At 48.0% G+C, this 26,714-nt stretch overlaps 1 protein-coding gene across 8 annotated transcripts in view; it reads right to left on the minus strand.

Moving 5' to 3' along the window:
• COL26A1 (collagen type XXVI alpha 1 chain) overlaps positions 1–26,714 on the minus strand; it is a 195,380-nt gene that overhangs the window by 9,036 nt on the left and 159,630 nt on the right. For 6 of the 8 annotated variants that reach the window (XM_088177075.1, XM_014888030.2, XM_088177071.1 and 3 more), the window contains 8 exons: positions 20,981–21,134; positions 18,514–18,558; positions 15,434–15,550; positions 14,126–14,278; positions 8,205–8,297; positions 6,753–6,814; positions 4,381–4,443; positions 878–922 (listed from right to left, as the gene is read on the minus strand). In XM_088177075.1, the coding sequence (XP_088033201.1) occupies positions 878–922; positions 4,381–4,443; positions 6,753–6,814; positions 8,205–8,297; positions 14,126–14,278; positions 15,434–15,550; positions 18,514–18,558; positions 20,981–21,134 (732 nt within the window). The remainder of the gene's footprint in view (positions 1–877; positions 923–4,380; positions 4,444–6,752; positions 6,815–8,204; positions 8,298–14,125; positions 14,279–15,433; positions 15,551–18,513; positions 18,559–20,980; positions 21,135–26,714) is intronic. The other 2 variants (XM_088177074.1, XM_088177076.1) reach the window with 1 other exon arrangement.

Raw genomic sequence — 26,714 nt, forward strand, 5'->3', positions numbered from 1 at the left:
CTCTCTGTGCTGTGAACATTGCTCTCATGTTTCCCCCCAGCCAGGAGGTTCATGCACTTTCCTTCCATCAGGAGCAGATGACAGGGAGACATTAAACCACTCTAAGCTAAACATGGAATGAAACTACAATCTAAAACAGAGTGGAAAGGCTTGGGCTCCTCAAACTTGTTGGACATCCCTGAGGTACTTGCCAAGCAGAGGTGAGCACAGGAGGAATGACTGAAGAAAAGGTTGTGAGAATTGTACAAAATGATGAGGTGGAACCAAGGAAGAGAGATGAGAACCCTCCCAGAGGCTCAGGGCCTTCTCTGGAAGCTGCCAGCCAAAAAACCCCCAATTTTCTCCTCTAGATCTCTGTCAGCCAACCTTCATCACCATTGATTTGTTTGCTCTGGCCATATGCACCAGTGCAGACATCTCTGTGCATCTGTTCAGTATTGCCAAAAAATCATTTGGAGACATCTCTTGTTCTCATTACAGGGTTTCCAGCTCAGTTTGGCCAGCTGAGGTGCAGGAGGGAGTTGAGAGCAGCTGATGGACCTTGAACTGTTTAACTGTGGCCACCTTTGTGCTCTGGTAGTGCCAGGAGCTCCCGGGGCCCAGGGAGAGCTGTGTGTGTGCCCAGCTCTGGCCAGAGGGGTCTGCAGGCAAAGCACAGCTCCTGTGCTGGGTGCTGCCCTCCTGGTCACTGTGCTTTACCCCAGGGGATGCTCATTTGCAGAGGGATTTGTTCATTGAGGGCGTCTGGGGAACAAATGCCTGAGCTGGAGCCAGCAGAGCTCAGCCCTGCAGCAGCTCCAGGCCAGCCAGTGGCACCCACAGTGCCAGGCACCAAGCCCACCTGAGCCTGGCACCCACCCACGAGTGCAGCACTTACAGGAAATCCCTTAATGCCCCTCTCTCCAGGCAGACCTGCTTGCCCCTGTTGGAAATAAAGGCAGTGTCATTAGGAGATACTTTGCCACTTGACAAGAACACAGTGTAATTTTTACTACCGGAATTAAGATGGCTTAATGAAAAAACCTTACACTTGGGATAATGTGAAAAAAAAATTGCTCTCCCTTGACATTATCACTTAGAGACAGCAAAAGGGGGTTTTGGTTTTCTGTCAAGTATCAGCTCCAAATCCCATCAGACTCTGGAGGGGCTGGGTTGGATAGGGAGCTCCTGAGCTCAGTGCCCTCTCTGTAAGACGATTAGCAGGCTTTTTGAACTTTCCAGCAGTCAGTTACATTATACCAGGAAGGAATTTGGCTGGAGATTTGTTCCTTACAAAGACACTGCATTCTTCTCTCTGGTAGAAGTGATGGGCTGCTGCTGCCCCAGCCAGAACCGAGCCCAGGACTCCCACCAAGCACTGATTTAATCTGCTCCTGCTCCAAACACACCCCACAGCCACTGATCAAAACACAGGTACAATATCTTGGTTGGTTTGTTTCTTTCTCCTGCTGTGCTAATTGCATATTGTTCTCGGTGAGGGGGTTTTGTTCCTTTATTTTTAATTTTTCTTATTTAGCAGAAACTGTTTGAACTAGTACGTGTTGGTTTGGGGCAGAATGAAATGCCATTGAGCTGAACATCTTTTTTTCCCCTGTTTTCCTCTACAGTGCTGGTTTCCCTCCCTGGAGCAGCTGGGGCAGGGCAGAACCCCTGACCAGGAGAGCAGTTACAGGTTATTTAGTGAGAAGGCAGAGGCCTGGGAAGAAGAGGCAAAATGTAAAAGCATTTATAGAAATCCATTAATGAAACAGCCACATATTTCCCCTGGTTATTCTCTTGTAAATGCACACAGCAACAAACCCATCCTTTTTTCCCCCAATAAAACGACATATATGGTGGCAGATTTCTGTGTCCATCAAATTTGTATAAAACCAAGGGCACCTGCAGAACACTCCCATGGAGCACTGAACTCCTATGGAATGCCTTGCCAGCACCAGGAAAAGGCCCCTATGGACAGAGAGCTCTGGGAGAAAGGCTCAGTCTGCCAGGTGCTCCCAATATCTTCAAAGGGAAATACTTGGATTCTGCACTGGAGGGAGCAAAGCTCATGGAAAAGCACAGAAAAGAGGAAAAAATCACAGAGAAGAGCACAACAACACACTGAAAATACATAAACAGGCTGTGCTGCATGTCCAGGAGGAACAGAAAGGATGTTATCAGCTTAAAGGGGATCAAAGGATATTTAGGCTGCATGTTGGCAATATCTTTTATCCCAGGCCTCCCTGGCTGTTCCTCTGCAGGCTGCCTGGAGATGCAGAGGAGCTTCCCTCCCTGGCAGTGCTTGGGATGAGCAGGGGCTGAGTGTGAGCAGCACACGGAGCTGAGCCATGCAGGGGCTGTGCTCTCACTGCTTCAGGTCTCTCCCACATCTGTTCTCGCCGAGATTAAGCAGGAAGAATGTATAATAACATTTTCTCGAATCTCAGTAGATGCTGTAAACCCTCCCTCTGCTTTTCTTTGCAGCTGCACAGCTCCTCTGCTCGAGCCCTCATTTGTACCCACCAAACCCAAACTTGCAGCATGTAGTTGTCAAAACCAGCTTCAAAGCCACACTCACAAAAGACAAAAAGCACACAGAGCATCCTACAGAAGTTCTGACAGAAAAAGCTGTCAGCTTCCCTTTCCACACTAACAGAGAATGGACAGGAAATATGGGTTTTTCTTTTTCTATTTATCAAGACATTTTGATATTTGAAAATCTCATTTGTTCCAAACCTAAGAGGAGAGTTACAATTCTAAATTCGTAGCAAGGAGGGAACAAGCCCACATTCTAAGGGATCTGTCTGGAGTGAATGGACACAATGCAACAAGATTTTGTTTAAAAACAAGTGTAGTAGTAACATGGTATATTAGTAGTAATATTAGTAAATAGTCGACCACAAACTACAGCAGAATGTTAAATGAATCACTGAGGAAGAGTTTTATCAGTTTCCTGGATGCAAATGTGACCCTTTGCCACACACCATGCCCTTCTATTTTTTTTTTTTAGCTGAATATAAAGATTGAATGGCAATGAGATGCAGTTGGTAATCTGTGCATCCATCTCACCAGTTAAGGTTTTGCTCTCTATCAGAATTTTGAATTCTAGTCCCAGAACTCCATCAGTCTGCAATCTATTTGTAAAGCCAAGTCATGCCCAAACTGGCTGAGCTGCACAAGGAAAGTGTTACAAAAAATGACCAACAGTCACTCTGTCTTGCAGGGAAGTGCAGGTGATTTCTTACATTAGAACAGGACCAAGCACCCAAAACTAAAATATAACAGAGATTTCAAAAGGCAGATGTGCCCCAGCCTCAGAGGAGCAGTTTATTGCTGGTTATTCCCACGAATTTGAGGGGTCAGCACATTGGAGTTCACTGATCTGCATTTGTCTGTCTTGGCTCTTTCAGGCTTCCCCCTTGTCTGCTGGACTGGAAGGGGAGCAGGGATGCAGAGGAGGTTCTGTCACAGGGGAATCCATCACCCACAGCCCCACGTGTGGGACAGGAAAATGGCACTTGGAAGGAAAGGGAACTTGTTTTCCCCAGACATCCATCACTGCAGAGGCACCAACCAAAGCTTCCTCCTTGTCCTTGTCCCCTCCTTTGGCTCTCTTCACGCTGGGGTCTCAGGATTCTCCACAGTCCATGGTGCCCATTTCACACACCCAAGGGCTCAGTGATCCTCTTCCACCTGCTCCACTCCCAAATGGTTCTGAGCTCCTGGACTCACCCAGAGATTACAAAGGCCACGACCTTTTGGCAATTAAGCTGAACAGAAGCAGCCAAAGGCCCAAATGCCACGTTCAAACCCTTCCCAATGCTTGAATGCTGGACTGGGAATCTGACACATTTATACCCTTGTTAGAAATTTCTCTGGTAGCTCCTAAACTCCACCAGTTTGGAAATAACATCCAACAGCCATTTTGTTCTATGTTTACTTATCAGCACTGGACAGCCCACTAAAGACTGAGGCACATAAACATCAGGAACATGACTTCAGTATTCCAAATATGTTAAGAACATCGTTTGACCTGGGGAATGACTTTGGTTCAGGAAGTCTGGTGAGTTTTTAAAGCTTTAGTGCCACAGAAGGAAGAGGTCTGTTAGCCCTCTCAAAACACTCCACACTAAACAGCTTTGGCTGTGGAAGTTGGTCTCCAGGCATTTATACACCAAGTCTTTGCTACCTGAATCTCTTAGGGGAACACCTGACTTGGCAAGGAATTCAACTCTTCCTCTGTACAGTAAATCTTGGTTCTTGCAGGAACCCCAGAAATTCTGCATCTAAAGCTGGTGGTGGCTGTGCTCCCACTGCATCTGTGAGCCCTGTGCTGTGTATGAATCCTGAGGCCTCAGCCCCCAGTGCTGTGGGAATCTCTCTGTGCCTGTAAAACCTTACTCTCTCTCCTCGGTCTCCTTTGGATCCTTTTGGTCCAGGCTGTCCTGGAGATCCTGGCAAGCCCTAGAAGAGATGCAGAACGAGATGGGATTAATTTCTACTGTGCAACCTTTATGTAGGTGCAGTGAATACACTTCCCAGTGATCCTCAGCTCCTGAAAACCTCACACACCCATTAAGCAATTGGGCTGGATTCTCCTTTTCCCTCAAGCAAATACAACAGGAGCTCTGTTTGCAGATATCCAGAGCCCTGCACTTTCTGCAGATCCCTCTATTTGGCTCTTTTAATGCACTGCAGGCCCCTGATGTAACATTTTTTCAGGATCACCATGACAGGACAGTTCTTGTTCTCAGTTACCAAGAAGAAATTATACACAGGTAGTATGTTTAGCTTCAAAATCCCCACTGCTTCCCCCCACTTCTTAATTGCCTCAGTGGGTGGCAGGAGCAAGCACACATACCTGAAAATTAATTGGATTGTGTAGTGGAAATTATTTTGAAGCTATTCACTCACCCTAATAAACAATTTTCAAATTAAGCCCAATCTCTGGTAATAATTTTACTCCCTGGGTTGAACAAATCTATAAAGCAGTCACCAATGGCTAAGAAGGGCACAGTCTCCAGATTTCTACTAATTGAACTGCTATGCAGAAATCGATCCAAATTCTTAACTTATCCACCCAGAGAAGCCACAGTTATTAACCAGACCAAGAGAGAACAATATTGTTTGTTTATATTCAGCCTGTCAGCTCTCCTTCTCCCCACAGCCATGTACAAGATGCTGTTTTTTCCACCTCAAGTGACTTGCAGGCTGTCTTGGAGGATGCAGAAGTGAGTCTGGGGCTCCCCTCCAGGCCACTGGGGATTTAAGCCAGCCTGGTTAGGAACAGCCCCCCAAATCTTCACATCAGCACCCAGAGAAATGGGTTTTCCAGGCCAGAGAAAGGAGCATTGCTGTGAGGAGCTCAGTGCAAGCAGGGTGCACACATGTGATTTAAGGGTGCAGAGGAGGAGGAAACTCTCCCAGTTTCAGCTGGGAGCCAGCAATGCTCACCAGCAGCACATTGATCCTGCCTCCAGCCAGCCCCACAGCTCAGCTGAGCCCCCACCAAGGATTCTGAGACTCAGGCCTGGTTTAGGAGCTTCCCTGGGGCTGCCAAACGAGGTAGGGCACAGGCCAGGCTTGGCCCTATGTCAAACATGCAGCAAGAACAAAGCCCAAGTGTCCACAAGCATCCTTTGCTCCTGACAGCTCTCAACAGTGAGACAGGGATGCTCAAGAGCCCTGAATTCCACATTGCAAAAATAAAAGATTTGCAGTGTGTGCTGAGTGTCAAAAAGCCAGACTCTGCAGCAGAATCTACTTATGAATTGTGAATTACCTTATATTTAATGATGTTAAACTGCATCTGTCATTTGGCTGCCAAATCTCTCACTGTGTTCATATCTATCTGGAGTTTCTCATTGTTCTCCAGAGCATTCCCTAATTGAAAGGATTCTGCTACCCTGGCAAACTTTCCCTAATCTGTTGTCCATGGCTTCTTCAAAGTGGTTAATAAACACATAGGAAAAATCTTCTCTCTCTATTTTCAGTTCCAAACCTCCTTTTATCAGATCTGAGTTACATCCCTCTACAAAGTTACTTAACCTTTCTCTGTGCTCTCCACTCATGTGGGATTCCTTTGAAAAATTTGATGCTGCTGCTTTACCTCCACATTAAGCATCATTCTTCTTCCCAAAACTGAGTCCCTTTGTATCAGTCAACCACAATTTGGAGTAGTTTGGCAGTTTCCTATTCATGACTTCATTTCTTTCCATTTAACCAGCTTTTTCCATCCATCTGAGTACTGTGCCCTTCTTCTACCATAAATTCTTTGGAGTGAGTTTTTCCCACTCCTTTATTATCTCCCCCCTCCACAATGTTTGTAGCAATAAATAATCAAACTGATGGGAATTTGTGATCTTTTCTTGAATGAAAGTGCTATGTCTGGAAAAGTAGGCTTAACACATTCACTCTGGGGAATTGGTGAATTCCCTTTGATGCATTTTTGGGTTTTTTGTGTGTTCCACAGGAAATGCAGTATTTTTCTATCACTGTGTTAGTAAAGCCCATGTCAGATCCTTTGCATCAACTCAGGCCAAAGTGAAATGTTTTGACACAGCAGCAGCACAATGCATTATTCTGATTAAGGGAAACTCTGGAAAGCACAACCATTTCAACCTCTCAGAATGAGAAAAAGGAATTACATCACAGAATTGCACAGGGAACAAAACAGCAGGTATAGGATTATTCTCCCTCCTTGTGCATTGAGATGATGTTTCACTCCTGACCCCCCACTCTGCCCTTCACCCCAAAGCACCAAAGCACCTTACTTGTGATCCAGGGGCTCCAATGGGTCCTGGGGGCCCTTTGGGTCCTGAAGCACCTGGTGGCCCTGGTGAGAATCATAATTGGAGACAATTTTAAGGAGACTTAGAAGGAAGAACCCTCGATTCCAAAGGCACTTCCTTTCATATTCTGCTGAGTCTCTCAGTGACTGAGAACCCTTCATCAAACACTGGATTACTGGACACCCACGTCCTGACAGAACATCCCCATGCCCTAGGGGACATGTTAGAGCTCTGGGAGGAAAAAAATGGTGAAAAGAGGCAGGAAGGATGTCAGTAACATCCACATTTCCATCCCTTAAATGCAGCTTTTGAGAAAACTGAAACTAGACCCATGGAACAGCTACATGAGAGCAAGACACTGCAGATGCTGGTCCTGAAATAATCTCAGGTGACAAGAGAAGCCCCAGGGCTGCTGCACTTGGGCCCTCTGAGCTGTCAGAAAGCTGATGATGAACATGAAGGAGATGGAGTTTGGGCAGTGACAGGAGAGACTGAGTGGGGCAAAGCAAAGCTCTCTCTTGGTCTTCACTCACTGCATTGGCAATAAATTAATTTAAAATCTCTACCACAGGAGAGCTGCTTCCAGGATGAGTTAAGCACCATCTAAACAGGTCAACTTGTCTCACACAGTCACTTAACAGATTCATTTCTTTTGAAAAAATAATTATATCTCAACAGTAGCTGTTAAATTATACCTGCAGATGGGAGACAGGATATTTGCTCAGCCTGAACTTAGCAATACTCCTCTCTGCTTTAGTTGTCACAACCCTTGAGATGAAACAATGTGGACATTATTCACCAAGTACCGCTGAATCAGCCTCAATCATTAATGCACCATACAAACGCTTAAGTCAAAGAATAAAGGAATTGAAGGATAAATGAAAGGCCCTCATAATGAAAGGAGAAGCCTTTTCTGCAACTAATGGGAGTTGACTCCTAAATATGCATCATACAGGGAAGTGCTGACGTTTGCAGGAATATTATCATTTAAGCCACCCATCAGCACAGAGAGAAAGAAGGCTTGTCACTGAATTTTCATCTCAGATTCTGGTTTCAGTTATACTGGTGAAAATCTGGAATAGCTCAAACTGGCCACAAAGTCTTCATAGACATCCCAGAGCATCTGGCCAGACCCTGCTTGGTGGAGCTGTGCAGTGACAGGACAGGTTTGCAGCAGGGGGAGAACAGAAAGGAATCAGTGGACAGCCCACTCTTAAAGACAGCTCTTAATCAGCCCCTTTCTCAGGATGTGTCCTGCCAAAAGTAAAACAATCAGCCACTATCAACAGATAAAAAACCCAGTTACTTTTTGTCATCCTTCCAGCAGTGAGCATTCCCTCCCCTGCAGGCACCCACTGCCCATCAGCAGTCTGTGCCCCAATCTGTGCCCATCCTCCCCACCCTGCCAGCCCTGCAGCCAGCCCTGGCTCTCACCTGGTGGCCCCACAGGCCCCGGGGCTCCCCGTGGTCCGGGCAGTCCAGCCATGATGGTGTCGATGACAGTGGAGGCCAGCTGGGGTTCTCCATCTGCAGCACAGAGCAGAGTGAGTGTCCAGAGTGAACAGAGTGAACAGAGCACAGTTAATATGCACAGTTAAGAGATTAACAGAGTTAGAGTCCAGAGTTAACAGAGTTAGAGTCTAGAGTTAACAGAGTTAGTGTCCAGAGTTAACAGAGTTAACAGAGTTAACAGAGTTAATATCCAGAGTTAATAGGCAGAATTAGTGTCCAGAGTTAACAGAGTTAACAGAGTTAATATCCAGAGTTAATAGAGCAGAGTTAGTGTCCAGAGTTAACAGAGTTAACAGAGTTAATGTCCAGAGTTAACAGAGTCAGTCCCAGCCCAGCCGGGACCCCTCTCCAGAATCCTCTGGCGCCTGTTGCTGGCCAAGGCTGGCAGTGCTGCAGGATGCTGGATTTGGGCTCCTGGAGCACTTGCCCTTTGCTCTCAAAGGACTGTGACCCCTGGTCCTGCAGAGCTGCTCATCCCACCCCTGAGAACCCAGACCAGCTGTCCTTTCCCTCCAAACCTGGGTGTTTGATACACCTGTAGAACCCTGCTTTGGAATAACTGACCCCAAATTCACCATCTCCACCCCACACCTGGCCTGTGGCTGCCTGGCAAGTGAAGCAGTGGGGTGAGGATGTGGGGCTGCCTCCTGCCTGGCACCAGGGACCTGCTGAGCCTCCCTGGCAGCACAGCCCCCCAGCCCAGCCAGCTCACCTGGCCAGGTGCTGCTGGGAGATGCCCCGAGGTGTAAGCCCGGGGATGGGTGTGCTCTGCCCTCTCCATGAGCTCAGGAAACTTTCCTGCCATTTAGGATTATTTTAGGTGTTCAATGGGCAGGTTTACTGAGCTCTGGGAAATGGAGAGAAATGGGAGTGGAGCAGGGAAAGGAAAGCCAGCAGCAGGAATTGGAGGAGTTTTGTGCTTTTGCACATCTTTCTCAGTTCTCTCCAGTCAAGAATAAAACCCAGCAGCCTGTAGCTGTCCACATCTTCCCTCAGCCTGGAGCCAATAGGTTTCTATTCAATTGGCAGCTAAGTAGAAAACCCACAACTACAAATAAAAAAGTAGCCCTCAGTGTTTCTTGTGATGCCAAAACCATATTCAACAACCCTGCTGCCTATGGGCCTGTACTGTGGCACACCTGTAATCTGGGGAGGTACCTGTATGGCAGCACCTTTTATCTGAGCACCCCACAACACTTTGGGACAGTTGTGGAAACCTGGGGCAAAAATTCAATGAACAACTAAGACAAGAAGGCCACAAAACAAGCAAGGGAACCCCACATCTTGGTGCCACCAAGGCTTTCTGTCCTGATCCTTTGCTGTAGGACCAACAACAAATTTCGGGTTTAACCTGGATGAAGATGTGGGCTCCTGGTCACCACGATGGCAAACCCTCTGAAAATCCCACATTTTCCATAGCTGGAGGCTGCCATGCAGGAATAATGTCCACCTCCTCCTGCCCATGACCTCAAGCTTACTCATGTTTCCTTCCACCCATCCCTGTAACTCATCACAGTAAAATTCAGGGGAGCCCTGGGCAGGAAGAGGCTGGGAATGTCTCACTGCAAATGTCAAGTGACACCAGGAAGGTCAGAAGGGTGTTTGCTTACTCTGCAGAGTCCAGCCCAAAGGCCAGAAGGTGAACTCTCCAGAAATTTCAGCAGACACGCTGCAAAGCCTTCCCAGCTTCTGGAGCACTGGCAGTGGTAGAGAGAACTTCCAGGCCAGTTGTTTGAAAGCAGTTCCCAGGGAAAACTGTGCAATGGCTCTGAGTGCCAAGGATGACAGGATACCTCTGCAATGCCTTCCTGGCAGCAGGACAGCACAAGATCCAGCCCAGATCCCTCTGAGAACCACATTTTGTGCCTAAAGCCTGAATGCAAACAGGTATTTATTTGACTACTGTTTCTAAACCCATTCATCTTCCCCCTTCTCACAGCTCTGAAACAAAACAACTGAGACTCTTCTCATGTTCAGGAGGAAAGGTACCCCAGTGAAGTGTGTAATCCAATTAATTTGAGTTTTATTTGACCATGTCAAAATCCATCACAGCTTGGGAGTAAGATGAAATTGGGAAATGAGCATCAAACAGCAGTGAAGGCATTAACAGTTGTAGAGCCTTTTGTTTTTAAAGTGATCAACACAATCAACTGCACATCCACTGAGAGGGGCAGAGGATGCAAACAACCAGGGTTTAATTTCTGCTGGAGGTAAGCTGGGGATAAAGATTTGGGTTACAAAACATTCCAGCTAAATGGCACATTATTGCAATGACAGTGTTACTCCCACAAATCCACCCATCCTGACATTTGACTCAACGTTATTTATGAAAGGTGATTCCACGATTGTGACACAGAAGAGAGCTCTGATCTACAGCCCTTGGGCTCTGCAGCCCCTGCTTGGCCTGGGCAGCACAGCACTGTGGCACTGCCTGGCCAGGCAGGACTCACCCAGACCCAGGTTTCCTTCCAGGACCAGCTCTGGATGAAACATTCTGTGAATGAAATGGGGCTGAAGAGTGTTAAAACACAACCCTCATATTTTTTAAGGGATTGCCTCCATATTCTCATAAAGCAGCAGGAAGAACTTGTACCTCCTTATAAACTCCCTTATAAGCAGGGGGACATTCTGGGGCTCTGTGCAGCTGGAGACTGTTAAAGCAGCCACAAAATAGCATCAAATGGCAGCAGCAATCTTCCCTTCTCAGCCACCTCCTGCACTGAGCCAGGCTCTGCTGGGCTCAAGAGCTGGATTCTGTTTCAGTGCTCCTGGATACCCCAAAGCAGCAGACAGTGCTTCACTGGAGAAAACCTTGATACTGAATTTGCTCCAGGAGCTTTCCAACCCCTATCCAAGCCAAGAGGAAGAGTGAAAGCAGAGGGTCCTGGCCAGGTAGGAGCACCTGTGTTCTCTGGAAAGGGACAAAGACACCCTGGAGCAGCAGAGAAATGCCCTGAAGGACACAGTGAGAGCTGCCCAGCCAGAGCAGCAAAGGCAGCTCAGGGCACACTTTGAAAGGACTCAATTTTCTCAATTCTTTCCTCCTCTCCTTCCCCTTCACTTCCTCTGCTCTGCTCTCCTTCCTCAGCAAGGGCCTTGCTGGCAGCAGGCACTGGGATGCTGCTGCACAAATCCCTCTCCCTTATCACCACTGACATGCTGGGCACACCATCAGCCACTCTGCCTCAGTTTCCCCTTGCTCTCCCCTCAGGGGACTGGTGGAGTCACCATCCCTGGAAGTGTTAAAAAATGTGTGGCTGTGGCACTTGATGGTTTAGTGGTGGTGGTTTGATGGCTGGACTTGGTCTTGGTGGTCTTTTCCAACAGTGATGATTCTAAAAACAGGTTAATTTTATTTCATGTGTTTTTTGCAGATCTTCGAGATGTAAAAAAACAGCCCTCAAGAGTGAGAGTCGCATTCTTTTCTCTAACTATTCCCTAGAAATCATCAATGTTAGCACGGGGAATAGGTCTGAGCTGGCTCTAGACCATGTACCTGATCACTCATTTTTAAGTGGCAGGGGAAGTGAGAGATCCCAGTAGCAGCAGCCCCAGCAGTGGGGAACAGCAGCTCAGCTTCTGGCCGAGGGCTAAGGTTTCTGACTGGGATAAATTCCCCCATTATAGCCTTGATTTGTTGAGACAGGATGGAAATGAAGTAATCCTGTCTTAATTTTTTTCTGCTACCTGATCTGGAGGGAGAAAAATGGGACCATTTCTTTTACCACAGCACAGGGAAACTGTGAGAAAATATTTGTCTCCCCATTTCTGGCTTCTGCCTGCGGATAAATATTGCCAACGGGAACTTGCTGCAATTAATAAAGGCACAGGCATTAACCATGTTCAGGCAGAACCAAACTGTATAATAACAATAACCTGATACAGCTCTCACATCTTATTACCAGGAATATGCTTCCCTCTGCTGTCAGCAGCTGGAATTTTGTGTTTATAGTTTTCAGATGTGCTCCTTTCAAAACAAGTAAATACATTTTTAAAAATCTAAACAGAATTTATAAGGCTGAGTTTTACGGGTGGCAGAGGATCAGCTTTCCACCAGCCTGTGGGAGGCAAAACCAGCAAACACAGAGGCAAAATGGTAAGAAAATAGCCTTGATATTGCCAGGACATTGTCATGGCCACGTAGATAACTTATACTTGCAGCTGAATTTGTATTAAAAAAAAGTGTCATAAAGTTTTGGGCTACTCCTTCTGCAAACCAAGAAACCCACAGGCATGGAGGGAGGAAAGCCTAGGGATCCCAGGGATGCAAATGGAGCAGTCACCATTGCCTCACTCTTCTCAAGTCCATGTGGTTGCCCACTGCTGGCAGAGAGAACAGAAATAATTATCCACCATTTATCCTCTTCCCTTTTGGGCACAGTACTGAGTTCACCCTTCTCACACATCAGCTGGGAAGGCTGTGCAATCAAAGCCTTTATTCACTTTTTAATTTATCCACTACTTCACAAGAAAGAATTTAATTCAAAGAGTGGTTGGAGGGGAAGGGGCAGCAGCACCCAAACCATCCTTAGGGACCACTTGCAATAAAAGGCAGAATGGCCCCATTTGGTGGCCCTGAGAGGAGTGAGGTGACTGTAATGCTCTCAAGCTGATGAATGCAGCATGTTGATGTGTATTTTGTGAAAATCTTAGTACTGAACCTCAGTTCTCCATCCTTCCCATACACCCTAAGTAACTGAATATGAAATTGAGCCGTTAAAATTCTCCCGAAATTAAAAATACATCTGTTCACTTTTGGGAAAAGGAGTCTGGAGAGCAGAGTGGGTGGAAGGGAAGGGAGAGCTCGAGATAACTGTGAGACATGGGGAGACTTAGTAATCCTTGGCTGTAGCTAAGACAACTGAGCTTGGAGGCTGGACAGGAGCAGCAGAGCTGGGGAAGAGGCACAGCTGAAATCTGGGGGAGTGGAGATGGGAAACCCACAGAGCTGGGGCTGAGGAGTTTACAGAGCCAGGGGAGACAGCCGAGCTCTGCTTCCTCATTACTGCCTGCCAGCTACACAGGGCTGGACCAGGAGAATCAAGCCCAAACCTGAGAGAATTCCAATCCAAGTGCAGGATGTGCCTTTCCTAGAAAGCCTTTTCTTGCCCTGCACAGCACAAATCAAATAAAAGTGTTTTTTAAAACAGCACAATCACAAAGGAACCCTGGCTCTCCTGTAACAGGGAAGGGATAAATCATGGTGTCAGTGTGGACTTCCAGTCCATAATTCTGTGTTTTGTGTGGATGTGGGATAATGCACCAGAAACACAGGTGGAAGGAACATCTGCAGGGGCAGGGAAAGAGACACATTTAACAGATGTCCTTGTAATAATTCCAGAGCTGCGAATCTCTGATTCCTGAGCAACCCTGACACTCCAACAGCACAACAGTGGCACCAAGAGGGCTCCAACCCCACAGCTTTGGTGCACCAGCACCTAATCTGCCACTCTGGATTCCTCTGGCCTTGTCTCTCAGGTGATGCTACCTGAGCTCTGTCATTTCACCAGAGACCCTCCTCCCAGCAGCCACTCCTGATGGAAGCTTACAGGACACCAAGCTGCCTCCCCAAAGCTGTGATGAAACCTAAAAAAACAGGCACAGAGAACAAAATCCTCCAAACCCTGCTCTCACTGACAGTTTAGGAGAGCAGAGACTTCATTCTTCAGTTTGGAAAGGTGAACCCCCCTGTAGCTTCCAAGATGTTCCATCAGGAATTCCCAAGAGACCCACACAGTGCAGGCACATTGTCCAGCTGCTCCCAGGCCAGGCAGAGCTGAGCTGCTCCGTGCCTGCCCACTCTGCTGCTGCCACAGAACAGGGCAACTGAGGAGGGAACTTACTTTCCTTTTCAGCTGTGGGCTGCAGTGAGTAGAGAACCCCTTGCTGGAAGGTGAGAGGGAGGCTTGGGGTGGCTGGTGGCCCTGGAGGACCTGGGGGACCTGGGATCCCGGTTTCTCCTGGAAGTCCTCTTGGTCCTTGAGGTCCCAACATTCCTGTGCAGAGGCAGGAGAGGATGTGTTAATGCCTTGGGGATGTGCTAAGGATGCTAACATGTAAAAAGGCAGCAAGAAGACAAAGGATTCCTGTCCTAAACTGCAGCTGTGGGAATCAGAGGGGTGGGAAAACTAGAAACAGCTTCCCAATTTTCCCTTTTTTTTTTTTTTTTGGTTTAGCATCTTCCTCGGCAAAGGAGAGAGCTTGACTTGGCTCAGAGGTGCTGCCTTTGAGCAGCCCAAATGCTGAAAGAGTGAAATCTCCCCTCTCCCTGAGGCTGAGTGAGAAACTACAGGCAGCAAAGTGTGAAATCAAATCCTCTTTCCCTGCAGGTACACCTGTGTCACCTCCCTGCCAGGAAAGCTCAGGGAAGCAGAGTCAGTGTGGGAGCAGACAGATCACATGTCCTGTGGGGCTGGAAGGCTCTCCCTGAAAACAGAAACCAAAAAAAAGCAGACACATCCTTGGCCAGGCTTTGGCCACTGACAGCTTGCCAGAAAGTGCCAAAAAGTGTTCAAAGTTTTAAATCTTACCCGAGCTCAGGCTCACAAGGCACAGCCTTTTAGAGAGAGAGCACAGAGCTGAGGTCTGGCACCTATTGTGCAGTATTGCCTTCATCAAAACATTCAGGAACGTCTGGGGAATGAAGAAAGACTCCTAGCTCAGGAATGGAGTGTTCTCTGAAAGAATGGCCTCATAACCTTTTCCCTTAACATACAAAAGGATCATTAGTTTGACATCCTGGCATCTGACAGCTTGACACAAATGGTGGAGAAAAAAGGGAGTTAAAGCAGGCACCCAGTGAGAGGGTTAAACAGGGAATGCTCTGCTCCAAAGGCTGACAGGTCACAGGCTCTTTCTTGCAGCTCCTGAGCAGGATGGGGAAACATGATCCTGCTCTGCAGCTTTCTGGGACACGCTGTCTCCAGCTCCACAGGAAATCCCAGGGTCTGTCATTGCTCCTGCAGGTGCTTGCCTGCCCTGGGAGCTCCTGGCTGATTCCAGCTCCCAGGGGACTCCCTGGAATGGATTTGATACCAACTGAAGATGCTCAAATCTTGCATGCCTGGCCTTCTCTGAGCTGCTGTCACAGACAATTTGTATGAGGTGAAACATCTCCTGTCACAGCAGCAGTGCCCTCCTCCAGCACTCACCTGGTGGCCCTGCAGGGCCCCTCTCACCAGGCTGTCCCTTCTCTCCTTTTGGCCCTGGTGGTCCTGGCAGCCCAGTGGGTCCAACTGGGCCCGGGGGACCAACCTGTCCTGGAATCCCTGGAAATGTTCAGAAAGGAAATTAGCTGGAAGTTAGGACACTGCTGAGGTCAGAAAGGCTTCAGCAACCTCAAAAGAAGAGAGGGGCTCAGTGGTGCAAAGGGGCAGAAATGCAGCAGTGCAGACAGGCTGGCACTGGTGCCAGGAGCAGGTAGACCAGACAAGCCAGACTGGGCTTTGCTTCTCCTCTTCTTCCTTCAATCCTGTAAGGAAAAAGCACAAGACCCTCCCCAAAAAGTCAGCAGGATGTGCAGCTCCAGCTGGGATTGCTGGGCAGAGCCACACTGAGCCCACACTGGCCCCTTCCCAAGGCCTGAACAGCTCTGGGCAGGGTCTGGATGTGCTTTGCTGGGTTCATCCACACACATAAACTCCAGAGCCATCCCAATGCACCAAAATACACAAAATAGATTTGCCAAAGAAAATCAAGCCCTGTCTCCCACTTGCTCCACACTCATCACCCAGAGGTGCTGTATCAATGATGTTTCCCTGGTTTCTGCTGTGTTCATTCATCTCACAAGTGTTTTCACCCCAAAGTGGCATTAATGCCCCCCATTTCTGCAGGAACTGGCTGTCAGTAATGTATATCCCTGAGCAGGGCTCCAGGGTGACTGGAAACACCAGCAGCAGTGACTGCAGCCCAGTGGGAGGTTTCTGGGCCCACTCAGACCCCCAGTGAGCCCAGGAAAGGTGCAGAGGCAGCATTAGTGATCTCCAAGTCACTACTTCTGGTGACACTAAATAAAATCTTAACGTTGTTTTCCCCCAGACTATCAAAATAATAACACTTGGCAATTTTATAGTGCTGTTCAGAAGAACAGTGCTCACTTTGGGCTCACATGGAGACATTTAAACACTGTGCAAACAGCACTGAAGCTTTAATGCCCTGGAGATGTGAGTGAGTGGGTCTGTCTGCTCAGATTAAGTGGTTAATGGTTGCAATAAAGGCATTAAGTGTCAGAGCCACAGGAGTCAGAGGTTCCTGGTTTCTGGGCTACCAAAGGGCTCAGAGCATTTGAAAGCAGTGGCAGCTGCAAGCTCCAAAGCCAGAGGGAGATCAGGATGAGTCCAAAGTTCAGCACACTCAGATTTCAGATTTTAGCCCATGTATTACATATTACCACAACACAGCAGAGCAATTTAAGGTTGGATCAATTCTTAAGGAGTGTCTTTGCCCTTCCCAGGTATCAGGAGAGGTACTGGACCCCACAGAATATTCTGCATATGGGGTGGAGAGCATGGATGGGAATGGAGGGAGAGAAGGAGGAAAGGAAAGAAGCTGGAGAGCAGGATACAGGCTGGTACCAGGGCACAGGGCTGCACAGTCACATCAAGGCTCACAGGATTTGCAGATCCCACTTTTGGATCCAGTTCCCACGCTAGATGTGGGATAGCTCACCTGGGGTACTAAACCTTGTCACCCCAGACATTCATCCAAGCCTCATTTCTCAGAATAAAGCAATAATCCCCCAGTATTAGACCCCCTGGAAAGATTCCCCTTCCTCCCTTCTTTTTTCCATTTTGGAGAGATGTCCAAGCTGGTTAAATTAAATTAATTAAATTAATTAAATCTCTCTGCTTTCAATCCACAATGAAACTGGGCAGACTGAGGAAATGCCAATTCTCAATGGCTTTGAGTGGGAATGTGAGCCTGTACTTTTGTTACATTCAATCATCAATAAAGATCTGATTTAATTTGAGTATTGAACAAGGAATTAAGGCCAGGTTTTAATTTGGATCAATTTGCTGATCCACAGGACACAAACTGCAGCCTTTTCTATGGATAGAAGGATGGATCTCCCCTGGCAGGGGATGCTGTCCTGGGAAGCCCAGGCAGGTGATCAGGAGCCCTTTTAGGAAAGCAAGAGCATTTGCTCACAGCATTGGAAACAGTTTCTATCCCTAAAAAAACCCCAGCACACCTGAAACTTCACTGCATCAAATTCCAGCACAGGGGGAAGAACAGCAGAGAATGTTTTGCAAGAACAACACACTGTGCTGCTGAGTGTGGCTCAGAACATTCCCTCACTTGTGTAAATCACCCTCAATCCTTCAGTCCAACCTTATAACTCAATCCCACGAAGTCCTGCAGACCAGGAACAATCATTTCCTGCAGCATCCTCAATCCCACTGCTGCAGCAGAGCTTTAGAGAAACTGGCACTTCCTTCCCTGGAGGGGGAAAGGCTGGGAGAAGCAGCACTGGGGAATGTGTCAGGCAAGGGCTCACACTGGTGACAAATGGTGTCACCAGCTTAAAGGAGACAAGTGCAACAGAGGGGAGAAAGAGGGAAGGAGTCAGGGAAAAGGGGGGAGGCCAAATCTTCAGGTGGCAAAAATCAGCTCTGCTGCAGTGGCATTGCTTGCAGAGAGCTGAAACCTGTGGTGAGAGTTTATCCTCCAAACAATACGAAGCAAAAGACCACAGGAAAAATTTTAAACTTTTTAAAAGGCAGAGGATGAGTAATCTACTGCTGGAAACCAAATGAGATGTGCAGAGATCACAGGATTTTCTTCCTGGCTCTGTCATTAACCTGCAACACACCATGTGCTGCCCCCCTTGCCCAGAGCTGCTCTGTTTATTTGGAGCTTAGGAAAGGGATACCCTGAGCATCCCCAGAGGCTCCTGGTGCCCCTGGCAGGCAATACCAGCTAGAGAAGAGTTTTCTCCCATCACTGAGGACATGCCCTGCTGGCTCTGGCCACATGTGCTTCCTCTCCATCAGACAGTGCTCTCTATCCCTTGTGTGCTGGGGAATTAATGTGATAAAACTGGAGTTTGGCCTCTCCAACCAAAGCAGCCCACGATCAGATAAAATCCAAAGAACAAACCCAGCCTCTCCATCTGTGAGGCTCCAAGGAGTCCCTGGCCACAGGACCCTTCTGCTTTTTGGGACATAAGTACAGGACTGGGCATAACAACAGTTTAGCTTTGAAAGAGAAACAGCAGAAACTATGAACTTACCCTGTGGTATCAGCTGCTCCTCTGCACCTCTGTGTCCTTTAGATTCTGTTTAAGAAGGACAGGGTAAAAAAATAATTTAAAAAGAATAGGAGAAAAATAGAGAGATATGAAAAATTAGGTCTCTTGCTGCCAACTGGCTCAGCCAGAGTATATATATTTTCTTAATACTCAGAAAAATGTATTGTGTTGATTAACAAGCTGATCAGAAAGGCCAGTGGTGCAGCTGTCTCAACAGCACTGATTGTTTTAAATGATTGTCTATTCTCAGCCCTGTCACTCACAGAAGAAATAACCACCCTCATAAACAGTAGCAGGTTTTCCTGGACCTCAGCCTGGAGAGGCATCAGCCAACCCAGAGCTTTGGGTCATCCAGAAACACTTCCAGAACCCACAGCATCCTGCCCATATCAGCCACCTTTGTGTCATCCTGCCCTTGGTCCATCCAGCCTGGTGGCATGCAAGGCAGGGCTGGGATTTATTTTGGCTGAACACCCAGAAGCAGGGCAAAGTAGGGAATATTTCCCAAAAGGCTCAGGGGAAAGGGTGGGAGGGACAGAGGCTCAGCTTTCCACAGCCCCAAATCACCCAGGACACTCAGGCTTGACTTGCACCTACTCCAATATCCCACACGATGAAAGATCTCCTGGGATCTCTGCAGGAGAACCCGGGGAGCTTCCAGCAAGTCACAGCACAGTGTTGAAATCATGCAAAATGGGCACTTCCCCTCCATCCTAAATTGTGAGGAGTTCCCTTCACTCCACCAAAATCCACACTGAGTTTGTTTGGCTGGCTTTGAATCGTGGACACAGGCTGGTGTGGGGAGGGAAGGAGGCCAAATATGAACCCAGATCCATGAAATATTCCCACAGCTCTTTAGAAAAGTGAGGATCTGAAGCACACAGAGACTGGGTAGGGGCTCCAGCAGGCAACCACGTGTCAATGAGCAGCTGAACTGATTATTTGTCATTGCTGAAAGACATTGTCCTGACTGGAAACACTCTGGTGCATTCCTGACTCCTTTACTACACCACAGTTCTTATTCCAGGTTGAATAAATCAAGTCCAGAAAAACAAAGGGTAACAGCGAGCAAGGACTACACCTGGTAGCACACACAGAGCCTGGAATCTGACTCCCACACAGCTCAGACACCACCACCTGCTTTGGCAGGTGACCACCAGTGCCCACCTGGCTGTGCTGCAGGGCTGGGAGGTGCTGACCCTGCCCCATGGGCCGAGCCTGATCCAAGGGCTACAGGGGAGCTGCTCTGCTTGGCAGCACTGCCAGAAGCCTGGGGGAGAGGCAGCCACTGCTCTGTGCCCAGCAGGACGTGCCCATGTGCAAGGAGGAGAGGAGTTTGCATGGAAGGCTCAGAGTCTCCAGCATTTGGCTGGGCTGACTTTGGTGCAGCAAAGTGCAGGTGCAGAGACGCTGCCACAGCAAAAATAAATGACATGGAAAAGGCAGAATGAGCATATAATGGACACTGGGGGAAACTGCTCTAGTTCAGTTCCTGGCAGCCGTGGCTGTGGTTCTGAGAATACTTTGCAGAACACATTGTTAGTGAACCTCCCTCCATGCTGTGGCATCATGACAAATCATAAACAGCGACAACATCTGGATTGTTTTGGTTGCTCCAAGTCTGCTGCAGTCAGGAGGGGCTGCCATAATAAACTGCTCGGGTTAAAAAAACGGAAAGAAAAAAAAAAATAAGAAGAAAAAAGCAAAGTAGGCCCTGAAGAATAAAGAGCTGCTCTGGGAACAAGCAAAGCGACAGACAGAGCTTTGGAAGCAGAGAGCAGGGATCTCGAAAAAAGATGCCAAGGTCAAGAAAATGCAATGCAGGGGGATCTGTCTGGCCAAGTGGGCTCAGAGGAGACTTTCTTATAAGTGTATTTTTTTTTCATGCCACAAGAGGGATCATAAAACAGCCCATTGTGTTTATGGCAAATTTAGAAAATGTAAAGCAGACTGTAGCTGATGCTGCTATTCATGGCAAAGGTTTTTGTCCTAATAAGACCAAGAATGACCCATGCAGCCATTCCTCTACCCCCCAGCACTGCTCCCAGACAGGGAAATGCTGCATTTGGTGCTCAGTAGGTGAGCAGGAACTGTCCCACTGTGATCCTGATGAATTCCTCAGGAATGTTTCGATGTGTCAGGACCTCAAAATCCACAACCTTTGGACTTAAAACAAGCCCACTGAAACACACAGGCAGGCACAGTGGCCCTGCTGGGCTTAACAGAACTCCAACAGACCCAAATTCAGCTCCCAGCAGATGTTTGTGCCCACAGAAATGAATTTTTTCCAAGGACATCCCTGCTCTGCTCTGGCTGAACCCAAGGAAGGGCAGAGAGCTCCCAGCCCTTCTCCTCTGCAGCTTGCAAGGACAGAGCAGAGCCAGCCCCAGCTAGCCCAAAGGCACGGTGTGAAGCAGGGCTGATGTGCTGAAGGGCAGGCCAGGCTTACCCACAGATCCCACGGTTTTCCTGAGCACAGAGCCGGGGTTGAGCAGGGGGAAGGCTCCAGGCAGCAGCTCCTCGTACCACGATGCCGTGGTGCCCGTGATGGGCAGGCTGTTCTCCAGGGCTGGGCTCCTCTCTGCAGCCTCCAGCAGCAGGATCTGCACAGGGAACACACACAGGCAGCACACACAGGCTCAGCCGGGGCTCACAGCAAGGGCATCACAAGCCCACGGTCCTGGCTTCAGCCTCCCTTCACTCAGGAGCTGGGCTGGAGGGTCCTGGTGGGTCCCTTCCAACTCAGAATATTCCATGAGACCTGGATGGTTGCAGACGTGGTCTCAGTTCCTGAGGAGGTCCTGAAACTCCTCCTCTTGCCAGACAGGGCTGGGAATAACTCTGCTCACACAGCACGGGATTTTGGCATAAAAGCTTTATTGGTTTTAGGAAATCAGCACCAATTAGCTAGGAAGCTGCTGTGTTAATTGTGAGTGTGTCCCACGCTCACCCTCCTTGGGGAGGACTTCACTGCCTCCAGAGTGGGACAAACATGACACAGGGACTGAAGCTGATGCTGGGGACACAGCATTTCCCTGCTGTTCAAACCCAGAGCCAGAGGATCAGGAATTACTGAGAGCTGGCAAAAGGAGAAGGGCTGTACCTGCAGGCCCAGGGTAGCAAACTGAGGACAAGGACTGGTGGGAAAAGCACAAATACCGACCAAATTAAAGATTATGGAGAAGAATAAGTTTTTAAAGAGTTGAAGTGCTTTAACTTCGAAGCAAATTTAAAAAAAATAAATGCAGGCTACTTACTCCAGGAGCTCTGCTTAGAAGCAATAGGATGTTATTAAAACTCACAGCTGTTTCTGGGCCTTGCAAACACAGAACCTTCAGATAAACCCAACAGGCATCCCTGAGCTGTGTGGGCCATTTACAACCTTCTCTCCTTGGCAAAGTGACCCTATATTCCCCCTAGGATCCAGGCTGTCCATCAGGCTGTGCTCCCTCATTGAAACTGGGAGTTGCTCTCTAACATGGGAACATTTTTTCTAGGCATGCAACACTGAGGTTTGTTACAGCATCATCTTTTCCTGTTTGAAAACCACCTAAGCAATACTAATTTAGGGATAAGGGAAATAAAAGGGAATATGGCTCAAACTTTCCACTAAATCCCTAGAAGTTTCAGCCTTTACACACGGTGTTGTCTTTACATAATGAAGTCACACTGCAATTATGAATGAGAGTGACTTGGCTCCACTTGTTTGTTTTTAACTTGCAATTATTACAAGGTTTATCACTTCTTTATTGCAAGGCCTGGTGAGAGCCAGTACTGCAGCAGAGCCAGAAATGATGAACTTCCTGCAGAATGTATTGGCCTGACGGGGGTGAATCAGAAACTAATTAAACTGGGAGCTGGGTTAAGTGCAAGGGAACTGAACCTCACTCTTGCAAACAAGCAAAATTCTTCCTTTACTGCAAGGATCTTTATTTATAGATCCAGAGTCCTGCTTTCTGAGCACAGCAAAAAGGAGTAAGGTCACAATGCTTTTCTTCACCAGGTTTGACTGATGCCAGGCAGGAAGGAATCAGTTCCATCTGCCTTTTGCACTCTGTGCTCCTACCCAATGATTTATTTCTCAGACTTTCCAGGAAACGTGTTATCAGTCCAACAAACACTTAAGCATGTGCCTTACCATAACTGTGCTTAACTCCCATTGCCATGGGACTCAAGTGTGAGTTGAAGACCTTTTCTGAATCACTTTATATTATTTATTATATCATCCTTTCACTTCCCCAGCAAGCCTGGATGTTAAAATGTGCTCAGGTAGAGAGGCAGAGCCACCCTGGAGGTGGCAAATTAGAGGGGCTGCAGCCAGGGCAGGGCTGGGATGCTCCTGCAGTGAGGAAGGGGCACACAGGGGCTGTCTTGGACAGTGTTGTGCAGAGCTGTGGGAACAGGGATATTAAATCACTGCAGCCATGGTCAGGGCCCAGCAAACCACAGGGGCCCGTGGCCCTCATGAGCACGGCTCTGCCCAAGGTCGCATCTGGAGTGGAAAGGCTCCAAATCATTTTTATGGCTGATAATAAAAATGTGTTACCACATAATCAACACAAAACAGTGGCAAGGGTATCCTTTTCATTAAAACAACATGTTTTAAATGAGCACTCTGCTGATAAATGCTGTAAAATCTGTAAAGCCATGCACAGGATAATCCAGCATGCACTGTTATAAATTGACTATATATACTTTGCAGTCATTAAGGCTCAAACCATAGTAACAAGTTTATTTTCCCTGGGCACGAAATGATAGAGGTCAGGAAGTCTCCAGACTTGAAATTGCTGAGAAATTCTAGTTTTTATGATTAGGACTGAAGAAATGCCCAAAAGAAATAAAGCAGAAAGAGGAGAGCTCTCACATCCGTGAGATCCACAGAGCCAAACTAAAGAAGGAGAAGCACAAGGGATTTAGTCACATTCAAAATCTCAAACTACACACGGCTCTTTCAGCAAGGAGTGTCCTCTCACAGCTCACACAGCACAAATGGGCTCCTTACACATTATTGCAATAGCACTGGAGCCATTCATCCATTTTCTGTCACGTTCTGTTTTTCTTAAGGCTGCCATTGCTTTAGTCAGGGGACTCGAGGAGAATTCCCACTTTCATTAAACAAAAAAAAAGAAAGTTTTGAGCCCTCTGAGTAAACTGCTGGAAAATGATACCACAGAGGCTCACAGCCAGAAAGAAAATTAGCAAAATGTGCAGTGTATTAAAGTCTCAGAACTAAAATCTTGGTATTTTCTAGTCAATAGGGTTGAGGCAGAGAGAGGGATAACATCAAGGGAAGAATGTGTGGTTTGCACAGAGAATCCTCATTGCAAGCAGTGCCCACCTGTGTTGCTGCTACGACTTCCAGCCCAAAAGTTCTGCCTCCATGAAGAATGAAGGCAGAAAATATCCTCGTGCCACCAGATAAATGAAATATATCTTGCAGCCATGGGTGATGTCACTCACCAGCCAACCAGGGAAGGCAGAGAGCAGGACAATGGTTGCTGCCTGCAGTGCCAGGACAGCAGATCCCTGCAGGGCACAAAAATCCCTTTCCTCCCCACCTTGCAATGTGCAGTCTGAGTTGAAGGACGGCCTCAACTCACCAAAACACTCAAACTTTTGTCTTTCAGCACGGACGGAAGGAAAAACTCAAATCAGTATAAATGGCCGTGCTGAACTAAAGCCTCTGGCAAGAGAGGTGCCAGCAGCACGAGGGTTTGTCTCTGGCTCCAGAGCCCAGGGCTCAGACACAGCTGAGCTGGGTCAGGAGGCTGGAAGGGACCGAAACGGGGCCACCTCTGCTGCCAACAGCACAGGGAGCCACGGGAATGCTGAGAACTCGGGAACCACCCTGGCCTGGCCAAGGCTCGGGGCAGCCCCAGAGCCTGCTGCCTGCAGGACCATCCTGGGGCTCCCAAACCCACCAGGCTGCCAGGGCAGGCTCTGCCTCCTGCTCCACTCCCAGAGTTCCCAAACCCACCAGGCTGCCAGGGCAGGCTCTGCCTCCTGCTCCACTCCCAGAGCTCCCAAACCCACCAGGCTGCCAGGGCAGGCTCTGCCTCCTGCTCCACTCCCAGAGCTCCCAAACCCACCAGGCTGCCAGGGCAGGCTCTGCCTCCTGCTCCACTCCCAGAGCTCCCAAACCCACCAGGCTGCCAGGGCAGGCTCTGCCTCCTGCTCCACTCCCAGGACTCTCAGCCTGGCTGTGGATCCTGCTCCGTTCTTGGCCCTCCATGGGGACACGAGCGTGGTGTGCCTGGAGCTCAGTCCCAGCTTACTCAACCCAACTCCTCCTTCTCCATTTGCCAGCACAAACTTTCTCAGTTTCACACAAATACCACATTTCTTGCATCAGATCAAAAGCTCGGGCCAGGGACAATGGAAATGGGAGGACGGTTTTCATCTTCTTGAGATGTTCAGTGTCAGAGGACTTTTTTTGGCTTGTAGTGGCTTTCCAGAACCCTATTTTTTGTTGTTCCCACTCATCAAAAAAAGATTTCACAAAGGCAGCCTCCTCCCATCATGTGTCCTCTGCTCACATTCCTGATGTCCTGTAACTAGGTAGGTGTTAGAAACAAGGAGAGAGCAGCCAGGCTTCCAGAGATTTAAAAGCTGATATGACAGGCCTCAGAATGCTTTTTCTTTGGATAAAAATCCAGATAGATATTATTAATTAATAAACAGGGGATATTTGGTCTCTTGAAGCATCGGTGGAATTAACTCCCTTCCATCCCTCTCTAAAGAGGATGAAAAGAAACTGCATGAATCCAGCTCATCAGCTAAAAATTCCAGTGTAAAGTAAGATTCCCTTGATCTTGCAGAGACACAAGCTGATTAATAATGGTAATTGCATAACTTATAGGACATATCTTTCTTCATAGCAAATTATTTGGCAATATAAGAGTTTTTTAATCATTCATCAAGACAGACCTAAACAGGGAGTTTTACAAAACGTGATGGGGAATGGTCTCTCTCTCATAGCAGTGAGGGACCTGTGAGCACAAGGCTCCAGCACAGACACAAGTGCTTGGTTTCAAAAGCCAAAAGACATCCAGTAAGTGTCTACCAACATCTGAGGAGCTGGGTGCCCAAAGAGAACCTGGGTGACTTCATCCTTACAACATCTTAGAGGCTCTGGCCAAAGGGACAAGATAATTAATGCATAGAGGAGTTCTTGGTGCATTGATAAATGATGGGGGGAGCACCAGCTGATGTCACTGGAGTGACTCAGTGCAGAGCAAAAGGTGAGGTTTATGTCATCAGATAATGCATGGAAAACAGAAACATGGACCAAGGGCTTCTATCAGGCAGCACAGTTCTTGTTCTTTCTGCAAAGAGTGCTACAAGATTTCCAAAAACGGGATGGAAAATGCAACTCCTTCCTCAGCAGGTACCTTCTGGAGGGAAATCAGGGCAGAGAAGACACAGAAGCCCAGGCTGCCCTCAGATGAAACACAGGCAGCTCCTCAACCCTCGAGGCTTGGCTTGAGAGAACAGCTGGAAGGGAAGGATTGGCTGTGGTCCTGTGAGGCACACGGGGAGCTCCTCTGAATGTGCTCCCCAGTGGGATTTTCTCTGCTGCTGAGGCCCCCAGGCTGCCACAGCTGGCACCCCAAGGAGCCAGATGTGCAGAGGATCCAGCAACCCTTCAATGCCTGTACACAAAGCACACAAGGGAGCTCGGAGTGAAATCACAATCACCACTGTGCATTTAAAACACAGGATAACTATAGATGGGAGCTATAACCTCCCACCCTCAAAATCACATCATTCCTGTGCCCCAGGTATTGCAGGGGATGTAGGAGTGCCAGGGATGTGAACCCAGAGCAGTCTGAGGTCAATTTAGTCTTGACCAAGTGCCCCCTGTGCCCAGCAATGCCTTTGGGATGAGCTCTGCTTGCCCACAGGGATTCACCTCACACAGGCTCAGATGCTTCGTGTGCTCTGCTCCTCCACAGAGCTCTGAAAGCTGCTGGCAGAGAGCAGCACGAGGGAAAAGATGAGACTGGGCCTTTCCTGGCTCACCTTGGCTCAAATTGGAAAGAAAAATGACTCAAAGTTGTTTTTCTCTTACAGTGGTATTTTACTTAGGAAGCTCCCATAGAATTTCTAATTAAAATAAAGTAGAAATTTGACTATTTGGACACCAAATTACAAAAGGATCTGAGTACATCCCTTGGGCTCCT

Source organism: Sturnus vulgaris, chromosome 21, assembly GCF_052056855.1.
Source record: "Sturnus vulgaris isolate bStuVul1 chromosome 21, bStuVul1.hap1, whole genome shotgun sequence".
NCBI lineage: Eukaryota > Metazoa > Chordata > Aves > Passeriformes > Sturnidae > Sturnus > Sturnus vulgaris.